Here is a 25,083-nt window from a genome sequence, read left to right on the forward strand (position 1 = left end):
TGGGGGTGGGGAGGGATTCCCAAGTGCCGGGAAGAGGCCAAGCCCCTTCAAGGCCTTTTCTCCACCATGTCCATGGCTGAGAATGGGGATGGGGGTGCAGGGTGGAGGTGGGGATGGAAGGATGGGGGAGACAGCAGACAGGTCAGGAATTCCACTGGGCCCCTAGGGGTGGTGTACCCCCAGAGGAGGGTACGAGAGGGCTAACCCATGGGACTGGAGTAATACAGGAATCAGTACCCCAGGAGAGAGAGAGGATAGAGACAGACAAAGACAGCAGGGGCAGCCCACGAGCCCAAGGGCAGGGCAGGCACATGCACAGGTGACAGCAGATACCCTTCCAGGCCCTCCACCCCCGTCAGAACACCTGGACAGCAGGGGCAGGACACGCCCTGATGGGCAGCATAGCATTGCCTTCCCGTGTGTGTGTATGTGTGTGTGTCTCTGTGTGTGTGTGTAGGGGGCTGTGGCAGGCTGAGGGTCAGGGTGGGGTGGCAGGTTCCCCACTGCTTAAGACATTTTTGCCCCAATAGTGCAAAGCGCAGGAAGCCCTGGCACCCTCCCCCCTGCCCCTGCCCCATTCCCCATGGCTTCCGGGGGCATCTGTGTCCACCCATCCATCCCTGCCGACATGCAGCCCTGAGCCCAGGGCCCTCTGGTCTGCTCTGTCCCTCCCCGCCCTCCTCCCCGGACCCATGGGAGGGCTACCTCCTCCCTCCCTCTCTCCCCTGTGGAGTGGGCAGCGGGGCAATCGCCAAAAGGAAGAGGAGGAGAGCAGCTCACCCAAGTGCAGACCAACAGAGCACTCCTCCCCAGGAAGGTGGGAGGTGGCTCAAGCCAAAGTCCCTGAATTAGAGAAAAGAAGAGGGGAAAGGGGTCCTAGGGGCAGAGGGGCGGCTGGCCTAAAGAGCTTCAAAGAAAAAAGGAGGAGCACCAACCGCCCCCTCCCCTGGGGCCCCAACTAAGTGCCATTTGTCTAGGCACCCCCCATTCTGGTGCCTGCCTGCCCAGAGTCTGGGTTAGTGCATTGAGTGGGAGTGGGGAAGAAAGAGGGCAGAGGTTAGAGAGAGCCCAGAAGACAGATGGGGACAGGGTCCTAAGGGGGTGGAGGCTCTGGGAGAAGCTCACGCACACGGCCCCCCACCGCCCCCCCCAGGGCAGCAGCATCTGGATTGTAGCTAATACTGCAGGTATGAGGAGGGCAGGAGGGGAAGCCACAGTTTTTCCTGTGTGGGTGCCAAGGTGTGGAAGGGGTTGGGGGACAGGAAGAGGTCCCTGGGACTGGGCACTTGAAAGGGGGGCTGTGTGGGCAGCAGGGCAGGCTGGTGAGGGGCCGGCTGGCATCCAGCGTGAGAGGTAGATGGAACTCAGCGGGCACGAGTGGTAGAGAGCAGAGGGGGCACTGGGCAGGGGGTGCCAAAGGGGCACAGAGGGAGGGGCAAGGCAAGGAGGGATGGCCAGGACCCTGTTGTGTTAACTCACAGCTCTGATCGGCAGCCCTACCCTCGGGGACCTGGTATGGGGGGCAGTTCTCTCTGATTTGGGGGGAGGAGGGGCAGCTCTCAAAGTGCTTAGGGGTGGGAGGGGGCCAGCCTCGGTTAATAACTTAATATCATCTCTCTCTCTCTCTCTATCAGTCGCTCACTCTTTTTTTTTTCTTTTTCTCTCTGTCTAGTTTTTCTTCATTTATCTTCTCCCCTTGCCTGGTTTCCAAAGTGCAGTTAGAATGACTAATTTTTAACCTCCAGTGGGGGAGGAGCCAAGCCAAGCCTTTCTTTGCACCCAGGCATCTGGGGAAGCAGAGAGGCCCTTAGCCTGGAGGGGGAACCTCAGTCAAGGAACTGGGCAGGGGGGTGGGGGGGCTCTCTCTTGTATGTGTGTGTAGGGGCTGAGTAGAGGGCATCTTCCCCCACCCCACATTCCTCCATCCCCTACGGTCAAGATGGCTTGTCCCCTCTTAGTTCTCCCTCCCTTCCCCTACCTTCTTAGAGGACGGGGTCCTGGGAACTGTAGGACACGGTCCCCCAGCCTCCCACACTGTCCTTTTCATAGCAAGTTCGTGTGTTTGCCCTGTCCCAGGGCTGGAGGTTCTGAGGAGGGACGGGCAGTGCGGGGGTGGGGGGGGTGTGTGGGAGCTGAATCTATCCGAGGATGAGAGGAAGGAGAGAAGAGGGGTGGGGGGCCTCCCTCAGCCCCCAGCTCTGCCCCTTCTCTCCAGGCTCCTCCCCACCAGCTCCGCACACCCTCTGGCCGCCTGAGGCTTTAGACTTCCTGATCCTCAAAGACCTCCAGGAAGAGTGGGGGGAACAGTTCGGTGGGGCACTCGACTTTCATGTGGAGGAAGCGGCTGGCGTGGCAGGCCCCGATCATGCGGAGGTCAGTCACCTTCATCAGCAGCTTGGGCCAGAAGTGCGGAATGTTGTGTTTGCGGTGGTTGACGTAGTGCTCGAACGCCAGCAGGTACGCCTCCTGACTCTTCTCGATCTTGTCCACACACAGCAGGCCCGAGCGGTCTGCAGGGGAGGAGGCGGCGCGTGAGGGTGAGTGAACGAAGGGAGGCAGAGGCAGCGGGGCGCCGGTGGTGGGGAACGCGAGGGGAACACAGCGCAGTGCAGGCGCAGGAGCAAGGGCAGGGGTGAGGAGGAGACTGGGGTGCTGGGGGTTTGGAGAGGTAAAGGGACTGAGAGGGTGAAGAGCCAGGGAAACCTGGAGACAGGGCACGACTGGGGGGGGGGCACAAAGAGAAGGTTTGGTGGGAAGAGGGGAAGAGGGGCAGAGCACGGCGACGGAGGACAGAGGAGGGATGGGGGTCAGAAGCTACCGGGCAGGTAGGGGAACAAAGGCAAATGCAGGCAACAGAGAGCAGATGGGGAGTGGTGAGAGAAAGAATGGGGTGAAGATGGGACAAGGAGCAGAGGGGGCAGGGGGATGCAACAGATGGGCCTGGACATCAGAACCAAGGAGCGGATGGGTGACAGAGCAGGGGTTAGGGGGCAGAGAATGAGCCTGGTGACAGAGGTAAGCATGGGAGACAGAGAAAGACTGTAGGATTCGAGGAAGAGGACAGTGATAGGCCCAGGGCCCAGCCGAGCTCTGGGCCCCTGGAAGCTTCCGAGCCCCCCCAGCCAGAAGGCAGGTACCTGTTGACATTAGCAGCACAGCCTGCAGCAGAGCCACTTCCGTATCATCCAGGTTAAAGGCAGAGAGTGACTTGCCCAGTTCAAAGATGGCGTCAGAGACCACGCCCAGGCCGCCATTCTTGAGCTGCTCCCGCTTGACGGCCATCTCCCCGCTCAGCGTCAGGGTGTCGCTCTCGGGGTCATAGCGGACAGCCGCCCGCAGGGACATGATCTCCATGCAGCACCCCTTCAGGAGGATGATCTGGTCTTCGCAAGGCAGCTGTAGAGCGGCAGGGCCACAGGAACACTCAGCATGCCCCCCACCTCCAGCATCTCTTGTGGAGTGTCCTCTGCGAGCTGTGAGGCCACCACTGGCCTCAGCCAGGACGGTGTACTCTGAACAGCTAACCCTGCTCTGGGCCACGGGCATGACCCATGTCATTAAACCTCACAATTATGCCTCTGAGTTAGCTCCCGTCATTATCTCCCGCCCCACTGCAGAAGGGGAACATGAGGTGTGCAGTTAAGTAGCACGGCCAAGGTCACACAGCCAGTAGGAGAGCTGGGGTCCAGAGTTAGCGCTCTTTGAAATGAGAACATTCAAGCTGCTAGAGCCAGAGTGGCTAGGTAGGGGTGGGGTGGGGAGAAGGGCAGGGAGGGGTTGGGGAGACTGGGCACTTGCAACCTCTTAGTTCCTTAGGCATTGTTCAGCCGTGTGAGTGTGTGTGTGCGTGCTGGATGTGTGTTCACTGTGTGTTGACCAGGAATTGTTCCCTGTCCAGGGAACCTCAGATGAGCACGTGCTGACACTGGGGGAGCCAGGGAGCAGCCCCAGGTTCCCCTCCAGTGTGGCACCACGCCTCTTCCCATCTGCCACTCACCTCGGAGAACATGGGCAGTTTTTTGGCAAAGTCCACCACACGGGTGATGGCCGGGGTGATGATCTTCGTAAACTCGCTGAAGGCCTCTAGGTCCACCTTGTCTCCATCCGGCATGGAGACGATGGGTGACTGGCCGATGTCATCCGGCTGAAGGATGAGACAGGGGTCAGCTGGGGCTGCAGCCCCCTTTCAACCTCTCACTGAGGCTCCCTGCCCACCAGGGGGAGCTCCAAGGCAGGTTGGGGAAGTGGGGCTACCAGTACCCAGGACAGCTGTGTCCTGGGCCTAAGGCTTCTCCTTCACCTTGGGGCAGAGAAAAGATCAGAGCCAGAGCTCCAAGTTGGCTAATAATAACAATGACCATAACAGTAGTAGAAGTAATATAATAATAATAGAAGCTATAGTTATTGAATATTTAATAGCTAGGCACAAGGCAATTTGTTTTATATATCTCATTTAACCTTACAAGGAGGATGTTCTACTTACCACCGTTTGGCAGATGAGGAAACTGAGGCATAGGGCAGCTAAGTAATAAGCCCAATGTCACACGACTAGTAAGTGATAGAACCAGGATCAGAACCCAGGCAGTCTGACTCCTGACCATTATATACACACATGTGCTTGGTTGGAGCCTGTGCTCTTGCCAGTCTACTGGCACACTCCCCCAGGAAGCAGACACCAGTTCTCTGCCTTCACTTGCCACATACAACCAACCATCCATCTCTACCCCAGCTGACCATTCACTTAGCACTCAGTTTTGCCTAACACAATGCCTGGCACCCATCAGGTGCCCCCAAGTGCTGTTACATAACTGTCCTCACCCTCTCCTCCCAGTCACTATGGGCAGGAAAAAGAAGAGAGATGGCCCCTACTCTCTGGAAATTCAACGAGGAAGGCCCGGCCCTGTATTCCTGGAGCCCCCAGTCAGACGGAACAGGCAGCAACCCCCACACAGGAGCATGATTCAGGATCGCCAAGTTGCAGAGAGCATTATCTTCAGATCGGATTAAACTGAGAAGGCTTCCTGAAGGAGGCAAGGCTCTAAGCTCGCTCTGCCTCCCGGGCACTTGACCGCCGCCCTCCCTGAGGCCCCTCTCTCCTTACCAGGAATTTCCGCCTCTGCTTCCAGTGGCTGCCCTGGGCATTCGTGCTGCGATGGGCCTCTGTGGCAACATGGATCAGGTCCCACTCTTCGGGAGTGGGCTCTGGTCGCTGCTGCAGGGAGCGGATCATCTCCTCCTTCCGTCGCCGCTCCCGGTTCTGCTCGATCAGCTTGCGCTTGGCCACCCGCTTAGAGTCATCTAGAACCACTGTCAACGGCAAAGAGACACGATGCCCTTTGCATAGCATCCTCCACGGCCTGCTCTGAAACTACTCTTCCCAATATACAAGTTGGGAGACTGAAGGCCAGAAAGGTTAAGTGACCTCCCAAATCACCTAGATGTTGGGGGGCACAACTTGTGCCCCTCAACTTCTGGATCAGGATAATCAACTGGGATTGTCAACTCCAATTTGAGTGGATCTGGATGACTATTACGTCCTGGGCTAAAGGGTGACGACAGCAGTGGTTACTAGAAGAACCTGCTACCCCTGATCCCTAGCAGATCCAAGTTGCCTTCTCTCACCCAAAAGTGGGGTGGCTTCTCTTACAGTCAACAACACTGTGCTAGGCTGGGGTACTCAGGACTTCTTTCTGCCCAACAACTCTAAGGCCCTGGTGTGCAGAAGGGCAGGTGGGCATTGGGACCCACGTGTAGGGCTCATAGAGGGATCTTCTGTTTCCTCTTTCCCTGGGGGGTTAGGGGCAGCAGGGACTAAATTCCACCATCAGCCTGACCCGGATTGTCACTCTGCCTTTCTAGGTGTGGGCCCTGAAGATCCCCTGGCAGGAAACAGTCAGATCCGAACTCTCCCGCCCGCAGCCACCTGGCTCAACCTGCCCCCCAATCCCCTTACAGTCCATGGCCATGCCCACGGCAATGCACTTCTTGAAGCGACACAGCTGGCACTGGTTGCGGGTGATCTTGTCGATGACACAGCAGCTGTCATATTTGCAGGAGTAGGTGGGATGGAGGTTCTTCTGGATTGTGCGGCGAAAGAAGCCCTGTGGTGGAGGGAGAGGGAGCATGGAGTGATCGGGACCTCCCCTTCTCTGACCGACCATGCAGTTCACTGGGGCTTGGGGTTGAGTGAGGGAAGCTGGTCTCCTCCTGACACCAGCAAGTCCAGGGTCCCTTGGCTGGGCCAAAGGACCTTAGAAATATGTCCCCTCAGCTCTTAGGCTGCGGAGGGGCAGGGGTGCATGGGTGATGGTGGTGGCAGGGGTAAGATGAGGACCACAGTACAGAGTCATGAGCCTGGGATGGTGTCATGTGCTAGGACGCCTGAAGGAAGAGCAGCTCTGGAAGTCCAACGGATACCTCATTTTCCATCTTGCTAAACAATTCAGAAAATAAAACTCCTCCTTCCTGAAACCGTCCTTATACATGCGGTCTGCTGCTCACACAGGTGGAATTCTTGAAATCGGGGGTGTAAAAAAAATTTCAGGAAAAGGCATTGTGTATGGATGCTAGGAGCTTTAAGAGAAACTTTTTAAGTCTAGACATTGGGTTTCATCTTTGCTTTAAAGGAAAAACCTCAAGAATCAAGATGGCAGGAGCGCCTGCGTGGCTCAGTGGGTTAAAGCCTCTGCCTTCAGCTCAGGTCATGATCCCAGGGTCCTGGGATCAAGCCCCGCATTGGGCTCTCTGCTCAGCAGGGAGCCTGCTTCTCCCTCTCTCTCTGCCTGCCTCTCTGCCTCCTTGTGATCTCTGTTTGTCAAATAAATAAATAAAATCTTAAAAAAAAAAAAAAAAAAGCAAGAGGGCAGGAACAATACCAAGAGCTAATATGTGCAGACCACTCACTGTGGGGCACACATAAGCCTCTTTTTTTCTCTCTTTCTTTTTTTCTTTTTTTTTTTTTTTTGGTGCATCATCACATTTGATGCTGTGTCAGCCCCTTGAGGTAGGAACCCATTTTGACACTAGGAATCTGAAGTTTGGAGAGATTAAGCGATCTGCCCAAAGGGGCAGGAGAGCCAGAATGACCCAAGTGAGGTACGGGCCAAAGGGCTGAGCTCACTGATTCTGCAGGGCATTGAAATCATCTAATGCATTTACGAAAAATACCAACTCCTGGGTCTCACTCTAGACCTGCAGCATCAGACTCTGGGGGGTGGGGCATTTCTGTCTTTCTGGGCTGCTCTTCTGGAACTCAGCTGTTGTGGAGAGTGAGGGTCCTTGCTCTATGTTACACCTGCTTGAATTGCCTCCAGGAATCCTGCTGTGGGACCCTAAATCCCTGGGGCTCTTGTTGAGGTTGATACTGAGAGAGAGAGAAACTTGAAGCCTTAACATATTTTTAAATACTTTTGTTTCTTGGAATGTCTTACATTTTCACGAGGTGATGATCCTGGAAAACCCTCACAGGTTAAGATGAACAAAGTGAGACCTAATTAAGGCTCCCCAAGCCCGTGACCTTGTCCCGTCTGCCCAGGGGCAGCTGGGCATCCTCTCCTGCTCTGGGCCCCACCATGCCCCCCTCAAACACTGGTTCTCCCTCTTCTAGGTGCAGGGGAAGCAACTGGGAACCTGTTTCAAGGCAGAGTCCACAAAGGCTTCACCACGAAAAGTTCTGAATGAGTACGATGGGAACAGAGCCCAAGACTCAGCACTGAACTAGCACTACCAGTGGCCCCTGAACCACATTTTGAAAAACAATGCTTGTTTCTAGCGTGCCTTTCTCTGGTAGGCTGTGAGCAGCTGGAGGGTCGAGTGCATACTACATCTCTCATACCTGATACACCAAATGAATGGACGATAGCTGGGGTCTCCTGAGAGCTTCTGACGTGCCTGGCACTGTTCTAAATACTCTATATGAATTAGCTCATTTAATTCTCCCGACACCTCTCTGAAGTAGGTAGCAGGATTATCCCCATTGTATAGATGAAGAAACTGAAGCCCAGAGAAATTAGGTATCGTATGTATGAGTGGCAGAGCAGAGACTGTGAATGAACAAATGGATGAAAGAGAGCAATGGGGGTGCAACAGGTGGGCTTCAGGTGACATGTTTAGAGGGCTGTCCTTGCCGGGTGGGGAGGGCCTTAAGGCGGGTGAGATGGGGGCTTAGGTGGTGGGGGAGGGGCAGGAGCTGGCTGGTCCATACCTTGCAGCCCTCACAAGTGATGCAGCGGTAGTGATAACCGGTTGCCTTGTCCCCACACACGACACACTGCTCGTCTTTGTCCAGGTAACTAGGGATATACCCTGGGAGGGAGGAAGGGAGGCAGGCAGGCAGGCATGGCTTGGGCCCCCAGCAGAGAGGCTTCTACACTTTCTTCATCCCCCAGCTTTTCCTTCCTGGCCCATCCCCTAGCCCAGCCTCCTGGACGGGGTTTTGTGTCCAGGTAGAATCCTGGAGACAAATCAGAAGTCACCTTGTCCATCCCCTTCCCTAAGAACATAGAGAATCCCAGTTCTTCCGACTGCCCATTCAAGGATTTTCTCTTGCTGCATCTGAGGGGCGGGGAATGTAGGAGAAGGAGAAGCGCAGGTCAGCAGCTCATCTCAGGGGAATACAGTTCCTTGGCCCTTTAGCCCAGACCCTGATCTGGGGGCATGGGGCGGGGCTACCTCAGGCAAGGGGGTTAGCGGAGGAGGGAAGAGGCCCTTCTTGACCTGATCCATCTTCAAAGGTTGGGGCATGCCCTTATCACCCCTCTCACCTCCAGAAAAGTCCATCCCAAACCCTCTAGGAGGTTCTCCCCAAGGGATACAGAAGCTGTTGGTCCACGCCCAGGCCACAAAAGATCCCAGAGCTGGTTTGATGGGATTGAGGGCGGGGAAAGAGGGAACACACAGCCAGGCTCACCTGACATGCTGGTTTTCAGGGAACATTGGCCGTTCTTTCTTTTTCGCTTTCCATCTGGTGACCTGGCACTGGATGGGGGCAAAGTGGGCAGAATCACAGAGCAGTCTTGGGGCAGCCCCCTTCTCAGCCAATAGGTTTACATAATCCCCAAGCCCGACTCCCTTCATCTTGTGTCCTCATCCTACCTCTACCCCTAGGTCAGCTGACAACACTGACGAGGGTCCAGCTATCTACAAGCTTTGGGGAGAGAGATAAAGGGCTTGGCTGGGACACAGGCACGTTCTAGGGCCCAAATGCGTACACACACATGCATGCATTTGAGAACCTTAAACACCCACAGTCTACAAGAAATCCACATGGTTAAGCCTTCAATACATGACACTTAATGCAAAAAGAATCTTCAGGACATGCTTAGAGCTATAGAACCTTTAGAGCACACACAAATTCCTAACATAAGACCAGTGCACGTGAATAACCACACAGCCTTCAAAATAAACCTAAGAAGAATAAATAAACACCAGAATCTATGTATCCATGAAACTCTCAGGGCATTCTCAAGTGCATTATATGACCTCTAGATAGGCCATGTGTTATACAACCCCCTGGACAGACTCCTACCAATACCACCCCTCCCCCCAGGAAACATGTTGCCTGATTTCCTGGTCATGAATAACCACAGTGATTGAAAACATATAGTGCTGAGCCACTAGAGCCTGGAACCTGGAATATGAGAATAAGAAGACACTTCCAGCGTCACCCTGTTTGTGGCCTCCATTTAGCAGAGCAAGAAACCGGAAGTCCACCTGCACCTGGTGAGGCTGCACCTTGGCGTCAGAGCCAGGACAAGCCCTCTGAGCCCCTCCATGCAAGGTGTTAGCACCCCTCAGCCACTGCACATGTATGTCACCAGCTTCTGCCCATACGTGTTACATAACCTCAGCACACACAAGTTACATAAGCCTCTACATGCGTGCACGGATTGTATAACCTCCCACACCCACCCTGCGTTTGCCATGTTGCAGGGCTCCACCCCCTGGAGCCTGATGCAGCTCCCAACACACTGACACAGTGACCTTGGCCAGGGTCACAGTCCCGGACAAGTCTGCGCTGTGGGACCCCTGGGGATTACCCCTGTCTGATTTCTACAACCACTGGAGACTCAGATCTCCCTCCTCCCACCAGCAGGAGTGGGTATGGGAGAACTCCAAGCCAGCTAGGCGCCCCCCCCACCTCCCGTTGAGCAGGCGGTTTTCAGCAGTGACGACTCACAGCCTCTGGGTGCAGTTCCAGGGAGAGCCACAAGGTGGTGCAGGGACTTGGGGGAGGGGAGGATGATGGGGGAGGGCAAGAAGCTCTGGGGGACCAGGAACCTGCATTCCTGCTTCTCCCGGAATTAGGAGCAGACTCGCCCAGACTCACAGAAGTCTGGGCAGGAAGGATACAGAAGGCTGCAAGTGAGAGCCATGCAGTGACAGGCCAGATCTTTTTCAGAGCCCCCCTGGGTTTGGGGAGGGTTTTGAGGAGGGATACCTAGGGTGCCCTACCCAAGTGCCAGCTTCATCCACTTCCTCCATCCCTCTGGGGACCTAGACTCGAGCCCCAAGGCTTTGCCTGGCCAAGCCTCTGACCTCTTGGCTCAAGATCTGGTCTCCAAGGTAACAGCCACACTCCTCCCCAGAGCACCCCCACCCCCACCCTCTCCCTGGCCATAGGCACAGGCTGTACCCAGCTCTTGGGACTTCATGCCAACTGGGACAGAGCTCTGTGCCACTTGGGGCTGATGGGGGAAGCAGAGACCCTCCGGGCTCCTCAAGAGCCACGCAGCTCCCAGGTAACGCATCCCTAGTTGTGTGAGCAGGGCTGAGTCCTCCTCCACGTGTGAGTAAACCCTTCAGAGCTGGCATTCACTTCCACTTCCTGGGAGGAGCGCCACGGCAGTGCCCGCTCTTGCTCATGAACAAGGAAGAGCTTGTGGGGCTCCCAAAAGGTTCCGAATATAAGCATGGGCTGGGACCAACAGTCACGGGTGCGTGTGCCCTAAATGTCATGTCCCAGGCACCACAGCTTCTGGGCCACACACTGGTCTGGTAGGCAGAGGGGGAAAACGGCAAGACTGCTTGCCTTCCACATGCTCAGGTGAGGGGGGCTGAGGGACGCTGGGAGGGCATGCCAGGTTTCCCAGCACTGTCAAGAGACGAGCCACGTGCCTGCCGCCTGTAATTGGTCTTTGTCACCTCCCCACCTCCGAAACGGACATCTCTCAATCCAAGTGCCTAATTCTCTGTCACATGTGGCCATGACCTCATCTCCTGGGCAAAGGTAGGCGGCAGGCTTGCTGGTTTCATGCCCATCCCTCCAGAGGTGCTCAAAAGGCCCGAGCTCAGCTCTCATTTCCCAGCCAAGTGATGAGCCAAGTGATGAGCACGTCATGCCCAGGAATTGGCACAACCCGGCTGTAGGACCCATTACCTGTTCTCCTCTGGGTCTGACCCACACTCCACCTTGCTTGGCTTCTGTTCCATTCACTTCAATTCCATCCAGGATGCCCTCCAGCACGCCAAGAGACTGGGGTGGGCACAACGGCCCCCCCGGCACACCCACAGGCCACCCACCCCCTGCCACCCAGGTCCTAGGGCACAGCACCCATGGTGCCCGCCTCAGCACTTGGCCTTTCACACCATGCCCTGTGCCCCAAGGGGGACGGGCGGTGAGAGTGGCCAGGGAGTGGCAGGTGGTAGGACTGAGGGCAAGCTGGGTCCGAGGCGGGACTGGGGGGTGTGTGTCTTGGACTGGGAGAGTAGCTTTAGAGTCTTGTCCTGTCCAGAAGTCCCTGCAAAGACAGGAGAGAGGTGGGGATAAGGCAGCGCCATGGTGGGAGTGCATAGACAGGATTCCTTTGGTGGCAATAGTCTGGGTTCTTAGGGGCTTCTAACAAGATGGTGGCGGGCATGGAGGGCAAGCATGGAGAGGGGGTTAGCACAACCCGTCAGATCAGCAGGTGCAGCAGGCAAGACTGGAGCCCCCGACCTGGGAAGGTCTGGAGGAAAAGAATGAGGAAATCATGTACCAGGTCATGAATGTCAAGCCTGACATTCAGTCAAGGGTCTGGCCCTTGATAAGTATCCATTAATCGTTGGCTGTTGTTACTAGCCCTCTAGCAGAGTTTTTGTAAGATGTATTGGTAATATAGGGAAAGAGCGGACCCAAGATGAGCAGTTTCCAGCACACACGTGAGGGGTACCTGAGAAGGAAGGGTGGGGCGTGGGGGCGGCACGCAGGGCTCCAGAATGCCCACCTGAGTGCCTTCATGGAAACAGGTGCTAGAAACAGTGGGGAGCCAGGCTAACCCCTGCTGCTAACCAGATTATGACCCCCCCCCCCCCCCCCTGCCGGGGTGGAGGGGATACTCCAGAACTTCCTGTATAAGGTCCCCAAGCACAGTTCCCAGTCTGAGGGCCAGACTTCCCAGTTGGTTTGGCTGGGCTGCCACCCACCGGGACAGCAGGGAAAGGGAAAAGGAAACTACCATGCCACCAGAATGAATAACTGAAGCGGGCATCAGAACCCCAGAGATGAAGATCCAGGCTCCGACAGCTGGATCGCTCATTTCCATTCACACAGCTAGCAAGCTGGTGGCTCAGGGAGTAGACCCTCATGGCCTGTTTCCGAGGCCAGCCTTGGCCCCCTCGCTGCGGTCCAGGATAGTGTCAGCCCGGGTCTCCCCTCCTCCCCGCTGCCCCTCTGACCACAGACTATAGACCGGAGGCAGACGGTTGGCACACACTGGCAGGTGTGGGCCTGGGAGAGGGGGACAAAGGGTGATGTTCCCCACACACAGCCTCCATCACGTGGCTGCTGTACCAGAGACCTCGCCCCTGGGCCCCCTGCCCCACCCCCAGGAACTGATAAGGAGCCAGGGTGGGAGCTGAGACAGAGATAAGTCAGGTCATTGGGTAGGGCAGGGCGACAGGACAGGGCTTCTGCACCCAGGCGAGCCCCCACCACGAGGAACCTGGCGGGAGTGCAGGAAGGTGGCCCGTGGTGCCCCTGCTACCCCCTTAGACCAGGACTGGGCACCGGGGGCTGGACAAGAGACTGGGGTTGGTGGGGGGGCAATGAGCGGGGAGCCTTAGCCCAGGGAGCCGTCAAGAAAGTAGGTCAAGTTTTTCTTGGCTTGTGAAGAAATTCCTGTTATAAATTTATAATGGCGTAGCCAGCCCTAAGGGGTGGAGGTAGGGGGAGGAGAGGGAGTGGGTGGGGATGCCCAGGGCCTGGGCACTAGGGCCTCCACTCTTAGCCAGGGCACTGAGGGGTAGGGGCCAGGGAAGTCGTGGGGGTTGGGCTGGACAACCGAGGGCTATTTTCTGTTGCCTCTGTTTCCATGTCTATGTGCACCCAGAGAGGCTTCCTTTGATCCGTCTGTCTGTATCTGAATGTCTCTGTCTCTCTGGGTCTGGGTGTCTCCCTGTCTCCCCCCGGAGGCTGTGCCTCGGTGCTTGGCACACCCTGGCCGCGGTGCTGCCCCCGCCTGTCTCCTGCCCACCTGGCACACTGCCACCACTTGTTTACAGAAGCTGGAAAAATCCACTCGCCAGCCGGAGGCCCAAGTGCCCCCAGGGATGGGAGGAGGCGAGCACAGGAGTGGGCATGCTGAAAGAGGGGCAGCCCTGGGGAGTGGGCCCTGGGGGCAGGCAAAGAGGGCCAGGGTACATGGGCACCGGTATGAGCCACTGGGGGCCGGGCCAGGCAGGGCACACCAGGAGCACCCACATGGCAGGGCAGCTCCCGCCCCAGGGCCATCGCCCTAGAGGACCCCCTCCTCCTGCACCCTGCCGCTGCCAGTTGCTACAGGGCACACCTGGGGGAGCGCCAACCTAAGCCACCATGTTTATTTTCCCCTCCCCCTCCCCGGCCCGGCCTTAACTCCAAATGTGTCTGGGCACTGCCAAGGGCTTGCACATGCCTGCTGGGGGGAGGGGCGCACTCCCTCTCTGCCCCACCTCTGTGCCCAGCTGAATGGTGCCCCGGTGCCCGTGGGTGCAACCAGGCTCCCCCGACCCCTGGCAATGGGCAGAGGAGCCAGGTGCTGCCCTCATGCTTGGGGCACCCTTATGTGGCACCAAGCAAGAGCTGGGAGACCCCCGGGGACCCTTGGTCTCTAGGGCCATACCTGAGCCTCTGAGGCCACACAGAGCAAGTGGAAGGCCCAGCACCCAGGAAGGTGTAGATCCTGTGAGCCTATGTTAGGGGTACGCAGGAGAAGGGCAGTGGGGGACGGGGGAAGGTGAGGTAGGAATGCCCACCCCAAAGAGCAGCCTTTCTGCCCACTTTCTGGAGTCCAGCTTACTTCCCCAAGCTCCTTCCTGGTGCATGCCGGCAGGGGTGCAGGCTCAGCCTGAAGGAGGAGAGGTGGAGCTACGGGGTTCTGAGACTAGACTGGACAGCGGGATGGCAAGACCCACCTGTCGGGTGGGCTGGCCACCCACTCCCTCTTTGTCAGATAAGAGCTGTTGGGTGACAGTATGGGCAAGGTGCCCACAGAGGGAGAAGCATTTCATTAAGCTTAAGTGCTTCTGCGACTGGGCGGGGGGGGGGGGGGGGGGGGGGAGACAGAGACAAGAAGCCAATGCGGCATCCGTGGGCATTATGCCAGGTTCCCACTGCTGGACTGCCCCACTCCGCTGTCCTGCAGGCCCAAGGGGACTTTCGGCCCCCAGAATCTAGCCCCCAATTCTACACACACTCCTCCTCTGAGTGTCTGCTCTTGGCTTTTGGCCCCATCTGTCTGGGGCCCCTGGACTTTGTCCTTAAGGCTCTGAAGAAAGCCCAGCCCTCCTCCTTGCCAACCACAGAGGAAAAGACATACACTTATAGAGGGGGCCCCGAAAAAAGTGGAGGAAGAGGAGGAGGAGGAGAGGGGCGAAAGGGATGGTGGAGGAAGAGGGGGAGAAAGATGAGGAGGGGCAAGAACAAAGAGATGGGGGGGGAGGGGGGACAGAAGGGGTGAGGTAGGGAGGAGAGACAAATGAAGGAGAGGGGAGACAAAGAGAGAAAGGTAACAAAGAAAGATGGGTGGGGGGTGCTTCACGCCCCGCCTAAGTCCCACCCCATGGAGGCTGGGGGAGGGGGAGCAGAAATGGTTTCCACGGTGACAGCTGGTTCTTGGTGGCCTGGCATGTGGGCTATTAATAGTGCTGTGGGTAGGTTCACGCCTCCCTTTCCCCTTCCCCTTTGCTTGATGCTAGGGTGTGTGTGGGGGAGTATCCCCCCCCCCCAATAACCTGGCTATAATGGCTCCACACCACGGGCAACAACAGGGTGATGATGAGGGGCCCGGGTGTACACTGTAGCCCAAATATACACAGGGGCACACACATGCAAACAGGCATCTGTGTGCACACTGGCACCGGGGCCCACGTGTACTCCCACGGGTGGCCGCAAACACCAACAGCCCCTGGGAGCCTGGTGAGAGTGAAGGCTACAGCACAACACCAGCCTCAAGGGGTAGGTCCCCTGCTCTGGGCCCAGGTCACCCCATTCTATTCTCAGGTAGGGACTGAGTAGGCCGGCCCCACCCAACTCACTGTTACCCTGGTGCCAGGAAAGAAGGGAGTGAAGGCGGGAAGGAAGGTACTATTTGGCAGGTATGAGATGGCAGAGGAATACACAGACGCAGCACCAGCTTGGCAAGCAGGAGGGAGAAGAGGGAGGCAGCACTGCTTGGTGGGCTCTCATAGGGCTCCCAGTGAGATGGGATTCTGGAGCTTAAGGGCAGTGACCCTTAGGTCTGATCTCCTGGCTCACCAAGGGGCCTTGGAGGCTAGAGAATGGGAGATGGGGGTGGGGGATATGACATGGGGGCGAATGGTTCCTTAAACAAAAGATCCTCTCCCCCCAAAAGAATATAACAGGAAACTCTCCCCTGCAGATCAGAGACAGAAAGACATAAACAGCAGCCTTGACTTGGGCCAGATGCCCAGTATTAACATCAAAGACTGGAAAGACTGTGCATCCCCCCCCCCCCCCCCCCCCCAACCCCCACCCCCCCCCGCCCCCCTCTCCCTCTTCCCATCCCAAGACAGCTCCAATCACCATCAAGGTGGGTGTCCAGGTCCAAAGGTCAGCTCTATCCCCCCAAGCCCACACCCACGCTCAAGAGTTCAGCCCCTTCCCTGCCAACCCACAGAACTTCTTGCCTCTGCCCCAGTTCCCCTCAGGAACGGAAGGAGGAGATCCAAGTAGCCAAGAAGGCAGCTAGGAGCACCCCCAAGCTGGGCATGGCCCATTTTCCCCACCCTCCCCCCAGCAGCCAGCCAGGGGCAGGGTAATCGGAGCTGGGAGCTAGGGCAGCTGAACGCTGGAGGCATGAATGTCACGGGGCCAAGGCACTCGTTGCAGATGGCACCATGGGCACAGGGCTTGGGGTCCTCCCTTCCCTGCTCCCTTCTTCCCAGGAGACCAGAGAAAGGAGCTGTCTGCAAGCCCTGGGGAGCATCGCCGAGGAGGGAAGGGAATGGTAGAGGCAAAAAGAAAGGCAGGGATGTTTCTCCCAGGCACCCCAGGGACGCGGGAGTTAGCCCCCACCCAAGCAGAACTGGCAGAGGCAGAGGGAGGGGGCGGGGAGAGGGAGAGAGAGGGAGGGAAAGAGAGAGGGAGAAGAGGGAGAGAGGGAGAGAGGGAGGGAGGGAGGGAGTGGGAGGGAGGAAGGGAGAGGGGGAGAGAGACAGCGCGCGAGTGCTAGAGAAGAGGGAGAGGGGGAGGGAGGGAATGGGGAGAGAGAGAGATTGAAAATTCTGTGTGTGTATGTGTGTGTGTGTGTGTGTGAGAGAGAGAGAGAGAGAGAGAGAGAGAACGTGTGCGCGCGAAAGAGACAGCAGGCGAGGGCGAGAGAGAGAGAGCGCGAGGAATCGCGCGTGTGCGCGCGCGCCCGCGCGCGCTCGAGCAAGTAAATGCAGCTGAGTCTCCGGCACACACACGGACACGTGCAGACACACACACTCACCCCGCATGCGCAGAGCTGCTGGCTCCCGGTGCCAGGTTCCAGCAGATATTCAGAGCCCTCCCCAGCCCACACATGCATAAAACACGCACACATGGATGCGCGCACAACACACCCACTCGCTGATGTGTACAAAAATGCCGATAGCCACCAATAGCCGATAGCCTCGCTCCGCGTTCCCTATCCCCCGCCCACGCGCCTGGGTAAAAGAGAAAATGAAACAGCTCAGAAACAGACTGGGAGTCAAGATCTTGTCTCTTCCTTAGAAGAGGAAGACAGGAGGAAGAAGGGGAGGTGGGCTGGGGCTGTTCTTTGCCACTGCTGAGGGTGAGGCTGTGCCTTTGCCCCTAACCTTTAACCCCAGCCCCTAGTCCCCAGACTAAAGGCTCATCCTCAAAGCAGGGGGGCAACCATAGCATTTCCTGGGCACCAGAAAGTTCCACCTTGCTTTCCTTGTCTACCCAGAGGACTTCTGACCCCTCCCTCTGGACCACCTCATACAAGGAAGTCCCCTTTGTTACCCCAACCTTGGCCTGCCAGGGAGAAGAGCAGACAACTCTGAATGCCTGAAAATCATATTGCAAACCCCCGCCTCCCTGCCCCAGGCATCAGCACACACCAGCCCCAGACGCCTCTGAGAGAGATGGGGAACGGTCTCTGGTTCCAGGGGGACATGTGAATCCCCACCCTGGAGCATGCTAGGCCTTGGAAGAACAGGAGGATCCACAGGCATTGCTTATCAAGCCTGGCTGCAACCCGGATTGAACACATGTGTCAGGCCACATCATGTTATTTACTCTCAACTCAGAGTGAGGTGGGCATCACTGTCTCCAGATGAGGAAAACCCAGGCCAAAATCAGCAACCAATGAATGGCAAAAACCCAGTCTCTAGCTTCACTACAGGCATGCTTGCCTCCCACCCCAAGAGGCACAATTCCCCTTTGCAACTGTGAGAACTCAAGTTAAGACTAGCTTCCCACTCCCGAGGCTCCCCAGTGGCCCACCACAGGCCATCCCTCCACTGTCCTTGCTGCACCTTGAAGAGGAGGGGTCGAAGAAAAGGGATTTGGAGGAGAGAGGAGTCTTACCACCAGACTCACAGGGTTAGAGAGGCAACCCAGGAGAGACCCTGGCCCTCAAGGTGCCACACCCACCCATTGGTCCTTACTCAGTGCCTTTCACACCACCACTCCCCATCAGTGCAGGGATGGGGAATTTGTTATCTATCAGCCACGGCCACGACTAGGTCCTGGGTGACCGGCTGATGATGGGCGTCTGGGATGCTGGGTCACTGGCAGACAGGTAGTGTGCTGTACTCTACAGGGCAAGAGGCAGGAGGGTTTCAGGTTGCAAAAACTTGTAGGGAGAGGGATGTGACAGGAAGGGTGAGGGGGCTGGAGATTAGGAACCCACTGTCTTCCCCAACTCCCATCCCATTCCTGGGACATCTGGCGATCCAATTCTCCGCCCAGCTTCTCCAAAAAATCCAGAGGACCCCAGACCCACAGGCTTCCTCTGTGTAACAGCTAACACATTCGGTGCTTCTTATGCAGGAAGCACTGGTAAAAGCAATTTATATATTCTAACTCCTCTAATCCTCAAAAAACTGAATGAGATATTCTCATCCTCAATTTCTTGAAAAGGCAAGGGAAAGGTTAAATCGATTGCCCAGTGTTATACAAGCAGCAAGTGGCAGAGCTGGGATTCAAACCCCGGCACTACAGCTAAAAAAAAAAAAAAAAGAAAAGAAAAAAATTACTTCTCTTAACCATGAGAGTGTATTATTTGCTAAAAGAATCATACCTTGTTCTATGACCCAGCTATGTCTCCCCTGTGACTGAGCCCCAACTTCCCCTCTATAGCAGCCTATATATTATCTAGGGTAGAATCAGTACCAAATGCCTCCTCATCCAAACAAGTCATGGCTAGTGGGGAGCATGAGAAATGCTGGATGCCCCCCTGGGCTCTGGGCCCCCTACCCCCACTACCCCCTGCTCAAATTCCCACTCTGGGCTGGAGCCTACACTCAGGAGACAGGGCCTCACTCAGCCTCCCACATAATCTGGGCAGCTGTACCTCTAGAACCCAGCTCTGGAGGCTTGGGCAGAGGGCACAGCTGTTGGGCATCTCTGAGGTGGACCTCAGCTGCCAGGGGTGTGGAGAAAGGCCATTGTGAGTCCTGCCGCTGACCCTGCTCAGTGGCACCCTGCCAGCTCCCGCTACTGCCCATGGGGGCGACTATTTTCCAGTGGGTCAGCGTGGTGGGGTGGCTCCTTGCGGGCTTGCTTAGGAGCTAGCTGGCTGTAGCCCGCAGACCCAGGGCTTCTACCCAGCAGGTTTGCCACCCCAAGAGGTCAGCATGAGTGATCGCCTGACCGTGCCCCACTCCCACCCTCCGCCCATCCCTTCCCCCCCCCCGGCCCCCAAAACTTGCTGCTGCAGCTGAGCGGATGTCCTGAGCAGCCAGCTGAGCCCCCCACCCCTCCCACCCCAACCTTTTGTTGACCCCAGAGGCAGGGCAGGCAGACCAAGGGGCGGGGTGTGAGTATTAACAACTGGAAAAGTATGAAGCTCATTACTGCCAGTTCCCAGCTCTGAGAAAGGAGGCTGTGGCAGAGACTGGAGACAAGAGCAGGGGTAGACAGGGGCAGCGGCCCCGGGGGAGAGTTCCAGACTGTCAGAGAAACGAGGAGAGAGACAATCAGACACAGCAAGACAGAGCAAAAGGGAGACAGCGTTAGAGAGAAATTCCAAGTCAAAAATACACATCACTCACCCAGACACTCACCAGCGTACGGCCTCCTAAGGAAGGCTTCCAAGTTTAGACAGGAGGGCAGAGGTGGGAAAAGGGGCCAGACTCATGGTGGGAGGCAGGAACTCCTCTGGCAGAGGGCAAGTCAATGGCCCCCAGGGAAAGGCTCAGACAAACGACCCTGGCAGGAGCACCTAGATCCCGCATTTGCCTTCAAGGTGGCTAGAGGGGCCCCTCCCCAACTCCCCACCCCCACCCTCCAGCAGCTAGGATAATCTCAGCTGCTGGAAGCCACTGGACATTGCTTCAGCCCCATGACTCGGCCCTCTGGAACCCCCCTGCCCCTGCTCTCTTTGCTCTTGTTTCTCTGTCCCTCCAAAAAAAAAAAAAAAAAGAAGAAGAAGAAGAAGAAAGAAAAAGAAGGCTGAGCCTAGAGGAAGACAGGAGGAAGCTTGAGAGAAAAACATCTACAACTGTGTGTGCATCTAGGGGTGCGCCTGACTGTACAGCCACAGTGTGCACATCTGGGGATGTCTGGACACAGCTGTTGGCGTGGACCTGTGACTGCATGGACCTGAGCCTTGTGAATGCCTTCTGTACCTGAGTCCCTGGGACCATGTGCAAATGAGTACACCTGTGTCTGGAGTTCACCGTCAATCAATTAACATTTACAGGGCACTTCCTGTGCTAGGCTCTGGGTGGGATCCAGAGCTCTTGGAGTGATTCTCCCAGGTCTCAAGGAGCTCACCATCAAGGAGGGGGGCGGGGGATGACAAGCCGATAGAGCCTGAGAGACGGAGAACATTATCATGAAAGCATGTTTTGCACCACTATGCAGGAAAGTCTTTTCACGGAGATGAATTTGATTTTCCTCAGAGTAGAGATTTTGTTGTACACAGAACCTTGGAGATCCACAGTATGAGTCCAGGAAAATACTTGTTGCTAAGTTGTGTATACATGTGTTGATGTGTAACTGCATTTGCATTTGACTGACAGTCACTGTCAAGGCAGGCGATGATGCCTGTGTGACTGGGCTCATGCTAGCACGTGTGTGCCTGTGAGTGACAGGGTCTTTTGTAATGTGCGACTGTGTGCAATTGCTCTGTGTTCATGCATGCGTTCGATAGTGACTTTTTCTGTGTGGGTGACAGCGACTCCTCCTTGCCCGTGTGTGACAGCATCTCCGTGTGACCCTGTGCGTGGGTATGTGCATGGATTGGTCTCCTCGCTCTTGGTCTCCCGTGGGTGTGTCCCACCCCTTTGAGCTCCCCGGTGCAGCGGCAGCCTGCTTCTTCCCTTGTCCCCATGTGGGTGTGTCCAGCAGCTCCTGTCCTTGAGTCTGCCTGGGTGTCCCTGGGTGTGCATGGATGTGGCTGTATGTGTTGGAATATCTCTGTCTGCATGTCACATTTGCTTCCCCTCCCTCATCGGGGACAACAGCCCCCTTCATCTCTTCCCCTTCCTGGGGCCAGAGCCAGCATTGAGGGGCAGGCTCCTATCCCACCAGCTTTCCTTCTGCGACCTCCACCCCTGTAAATGGTGGCCCTCTCCATTGGCCTTATCATCCCTGCCCCCCGCCGCAGGCCTTTCTTTCACACCGGACAAGGGAGGGCCCCAGGCACTGAAGGGGCACCAGAGACACGTTGCAAAGGGAGGGAAACAAGGGGGGGCACTCCACACAGGTCCCTTCCTCCCTCTCTTCCCCTACCGCACCAGCTTGCAACTCTCTGGATCATCTAGGGACCCTCACATACACTCCCTGCTACACACACACACACACTCCCTCCCCTCCAAACCGCGTTTTTTGCAATTAGGAGTGTTGCAACCAGAGAGCCCTGCTCAATTGGGGAGGCGGGTGGAATGGTGGGGGGAGACGTCCCTCTCCCCCGGCCAGTGCAAGCCCACCCCCCACCCCACTCGTACAACCCTCCGCAGCTGGAGGCGGCTTTGCAAAGGCCACTCGGCCTCGGCCTCAGCCTCCGAGGCTAGGGGTGGGGGGTGGGGGGGGCAGGCCTCCGGCGCACCGTAAACAAACCGCGGCGGGCGGGGGAGCTCCGGCGGCCGGCAGCGGGGCCGGGCCCGGGAGTGCGCAGCAGAGGGCCGGACAGAGGCCGGGCGGGCCCTCGAGGGGGAGGCCTGGACGCCATCTCTGCCGGCGAACCCCGGGGCCCACCGACCTCCTAGCAACACCTCCCTTTCCCAGGGCGTTAAGTTGCGAGCTCTCGGACTGTGACAGGGTGACCGGGGAGCCGGGGAAAGCCGAGGCTGGCAGCGGGTACCCCCGGGCGCCCCCCAGTCCGCCAGGGAGCTGGACCTAGAGCCCCACGGCTTTGCATAATCAATCGCGAGGCATTTGCATATTAATGCCCCCTCGCTCCCTCCCCCTTACCTCGGCGTGGCGCGCTGGACAGGGCTGGGCAGCGACGCGGGGTCTCAGCGCCCCGTGCCGGGGGCGTCCATGGGGGGCCGGTGGGGCCCGGGCCGCCCGCCTCCAGCGCCCGGGTGTGAGTGCGAGTGAGCGCGGGGGGGGCGGGGGGCGAGTGTGGCGGCCCCGCGGCTCCTCCGGCAGAGGCGGCGGCCGCTCTTGGCTCCTCCCTCCCCCGCCCCGCTCCGGCTGGGGCTCGGGCTCGGCGCGCCCGGCCGGCTCGCGGCTGCTCCCTGCAGGCCGCCTCGCCGCCGCCGCCGGCGGCCCCCGCCCCCCGCCCCCCGCCCCCCGCCGCGCCCCGGGACCCCTGCCAGCCGCCCGGCCGCCCCTCGGCCGCCGCTGCCCCCGCCCCGCTTGCGCTCGCCCGCCCCACTCCAGGCGCCGGCGGCAGGAGGGGTGCTCGGTGACATATTTTAAAAAGATAGCTTTGGCTTGCTGGAAGAATTGGAGGTTTTTGGTTTGCACCATGGGGATGGAGAAGGGAGTATCAACGGGCCGTCTGCGCCTTATAAGTCGGCGAGAAAGTCTAAATTCCAAACCCTAAGGAGCTTTAGCATTTGTTTCTGAGTTCGGGGCCCTTCTTCGCCAGTAACTCACTGTGTGACCTTGAGCAAATCACCACCGCTCTCGGGGACAGAGCTTCCTCAACCTTAAAACGTGAGGGTTGGGCAAGTGAGCTCTGGGGTCCTTTTTACCTCAATCATCCCACGTTCTTAATCCCGTTGGAAGGTTTACTCCCCTTACCTCCCTTCCCCTCTCATTTCTAACATTATTACCTGATCCACTGCCTCCTCTTTCAAATGTCACCCTCTTCCAATGTAGGCTTTCTAGTCACTCTCATCAGTTATTTCCTCAACAATCTGGTCCCTTTGGAGAGCTGGGGAGGGGTCAAATCTTGCTCCTACCTCCTCACCTCTCACTTTGCAGTGGTGATATTTCCTCCTGTGTTTGCCCCCACCAAAATCCAAATGGTACTGGGGCCAGTCTCTGGAGGAGGGCAGGCTGCATAAAAATGGATCTCCTTCCCCAAAGGAGAGGCCCTGCCAGCCCCACCCCCCATGTACACACACACACACACACACACACACACACACACACCTGCATTCATGGACATAAAACCATCTCAGTGACGCCAGAGCCCCTTTCATCTCGGGATCTCCCAGCGCCAGGCAGAACCCTAATTACCCCAGCACCCCCCTGGCCCCGCCGGTTCCCCCACTGTCATTAGCCCAGTTTTACCAGCGGGGGCCACAGCCTTTCCTTGGCTCCCAGGGCGGGGCCCTGTCTCCAAAGTCTGCTCTTGGGGTGGTGTGTGTGTGTGTGTGTGTCTGTGTTAAGGGGAACTGCTCTACCAATTGCCTGGTTTATACTGGGCAGAATCCCTTGCTATGTGTGGAGTTCTAAGTCTGTCTGAGTAGGGCTGCCCTTGCTCATGTCCCTCTCCAGCTCTTGGATCCTCATCTCTGTTGGAGACATTTCTCTTGGGATGGGGGTGGGGTGGGTGGAGCACCATTGGGGTCTGCAAGGCACAGGGGAGGGGAAGGGCTCTCTTGGGACCCCCTGGGAATCATGGGGATAACAAGGGTGGCTGGGATGAAATCTGCAGGCTGCAGAGTGGGTGGTGATGAGGGGTATGCAATGGGAGAAGGGAGCCTGCAGTGCTCAATGGCAGCTGCACTGGGGATTTGAGTCTACTGTGTGCAGAGTCAGCATGCAGTCCGTGAACCTGTGGGTTCAGCCTGGGCTTGCAGTGGACATGCAACAGCGGCAGTGTGGGGCAGAAGGCTGCATTGTGGAGAGTCAGGGCAGTGTGCAGTGCGAGGTGCACTGAGGCTGGCTGTCTGCCAGTTAATGCTATGTCTCAGTGATCACGTTTGTCTGATACCCCCGGGGGAGCAAGGCTGTGATGTGCACTGCTTAGGGTGCGTGCTCTACCCTGGATAGGAATAGTCTCTTGAGATTGCACTGCCCAGGGAATTGAGCTAGAAGCCCCATGCATAGGATACCTTTATGAGATGAGCTACATTTATACTCTGCATCCATCAGGCAGAACCAGGAGGCCATGGGATCTAGCACTAATCTGGATCAGGACAGGGTGATGCAGTCCAGAGGGGGAACACAAAAGTGCTATGGGTTTGTCTCCCTTCTACTTCAGCTTCCTCCACGTTTGTTTCTCTGACAAAAGGCCCTAAAGATATCTGGTGAGGGAGACTTTTTGAAATCCTAGACCCAAAGCCACAGAAAATGAAGTGCCTCCTGATCTACCTCCCCCCCACCCCCAGGGGCAGAGTGGGGCACCTGGAACTCAAAAATAAGAGTTTACCACTCCCATCTTCTCCTTACCTCTCTGCCTTGGCTCCCAATATGGGCTAGTAACAGACCTGGGCAAGGGCAAAGTGAAGGGCACACAGCCTCTAAAGCAGGCATACAGCCAGATGCTGGGATCCAGCCCAGGTCTGGGCTTATAGCCCCTGCCTGGTGTTGCATCAGCCCCCTTTCTGCCCCACTCATCCTGCCTACCCCCATTTCTTGACACTTCTAGCTCCTCTCAGAGTCATTTCAGCCCCAGCTTCTGTTGTGTCCTTGCCAGGAAACCCCCACTCAGGCTGTCTCCTCCCATCCCCCCCCCCCACCTCTGCTTCAGGGCTGAATCCCTGGGGAGGGGGGGGAGGGCACAAGTGAGGATGGTTAGATACCCTCCAAGGGGATCTGCCTGATGGTCCCCTCCCTCTCAGATTTTGGTTGCTAAGGAGGCAGCAGGAACAGCCTGTTCTCTGGGCTCCCATCAGAGCAGCTATGCCTGGGCCCCGCCCTCTCTCCCTTCCTCCTTCCTTCCTTCCTTCCCAGACTGTTGCTAGGAAGCACCCCAAGATTTCTCAGGGTCCCACCCCTAGAAACCAGGGGATCCAGATATCTTTCTGAAGAGCTTCCCCCAAAACCTGGAAGCCAAGACCCCACACAGCATCCTCCACCCCTGCCAAGAAGCCACAAACAGTTGT

General features: G+C 57.2%; 1 protein-coding gene across 1 annotated transcript; it reads right to left on the reverse strand.

Moving 5' to 3' along the window:
* Positions 1 to 1,612: 1,612 nt before the first annotated feature.
* Positions 1,613 to 22,277, reverse strand: THRA (thyroid hormone receptor alpha). Its single transcript, XM_059379871.1, has 9 exons — positions 22,049 to 22,277; positions 11,378 to 11,738; positions 8,909 to 8,976; positions 8,204 to 8,304; positions 5,954 to 6,101; positions 5,102 to 5,307; positions 3,998 to 4,144; positions 3,138 to 3,396; positions 1,613 to 2,510 (listed from the first exon to the last, which is right to left on the reverse strand). The coding sequence occupies exons 2-9, from the start codon at positions 11,428 to 11,430 to the stop codon at positions 2,260 to 2,262; spliced, it is 1,233 nt and encodes a 410-aa protein (XP_059235854.1). The 5' UTR covers positions 11,431 to 11,738; positions 22,049 to 22,277; the 3' UTR covers positions 1,613 to 2,259.
* Between the last annotated feature and the right edge of the window lie 2,806 nt (positions 22,278 to 25,083).

The sequence above is a fragment of the Mustela nigripes genome, chromosome 16 (genome assembly GCF_022355385.1).
Source record: "Mustela nigripes isolate SB6536 chromosome 16, MUSNIG.SB6536, whole genome shotgun sequence".
Taxonomy (NCBI): Eukaryota; Metazoa; Chordata; class Mammalia; order Carnivora; family Mustelidae; genus Mustela; species Mustela nigripes.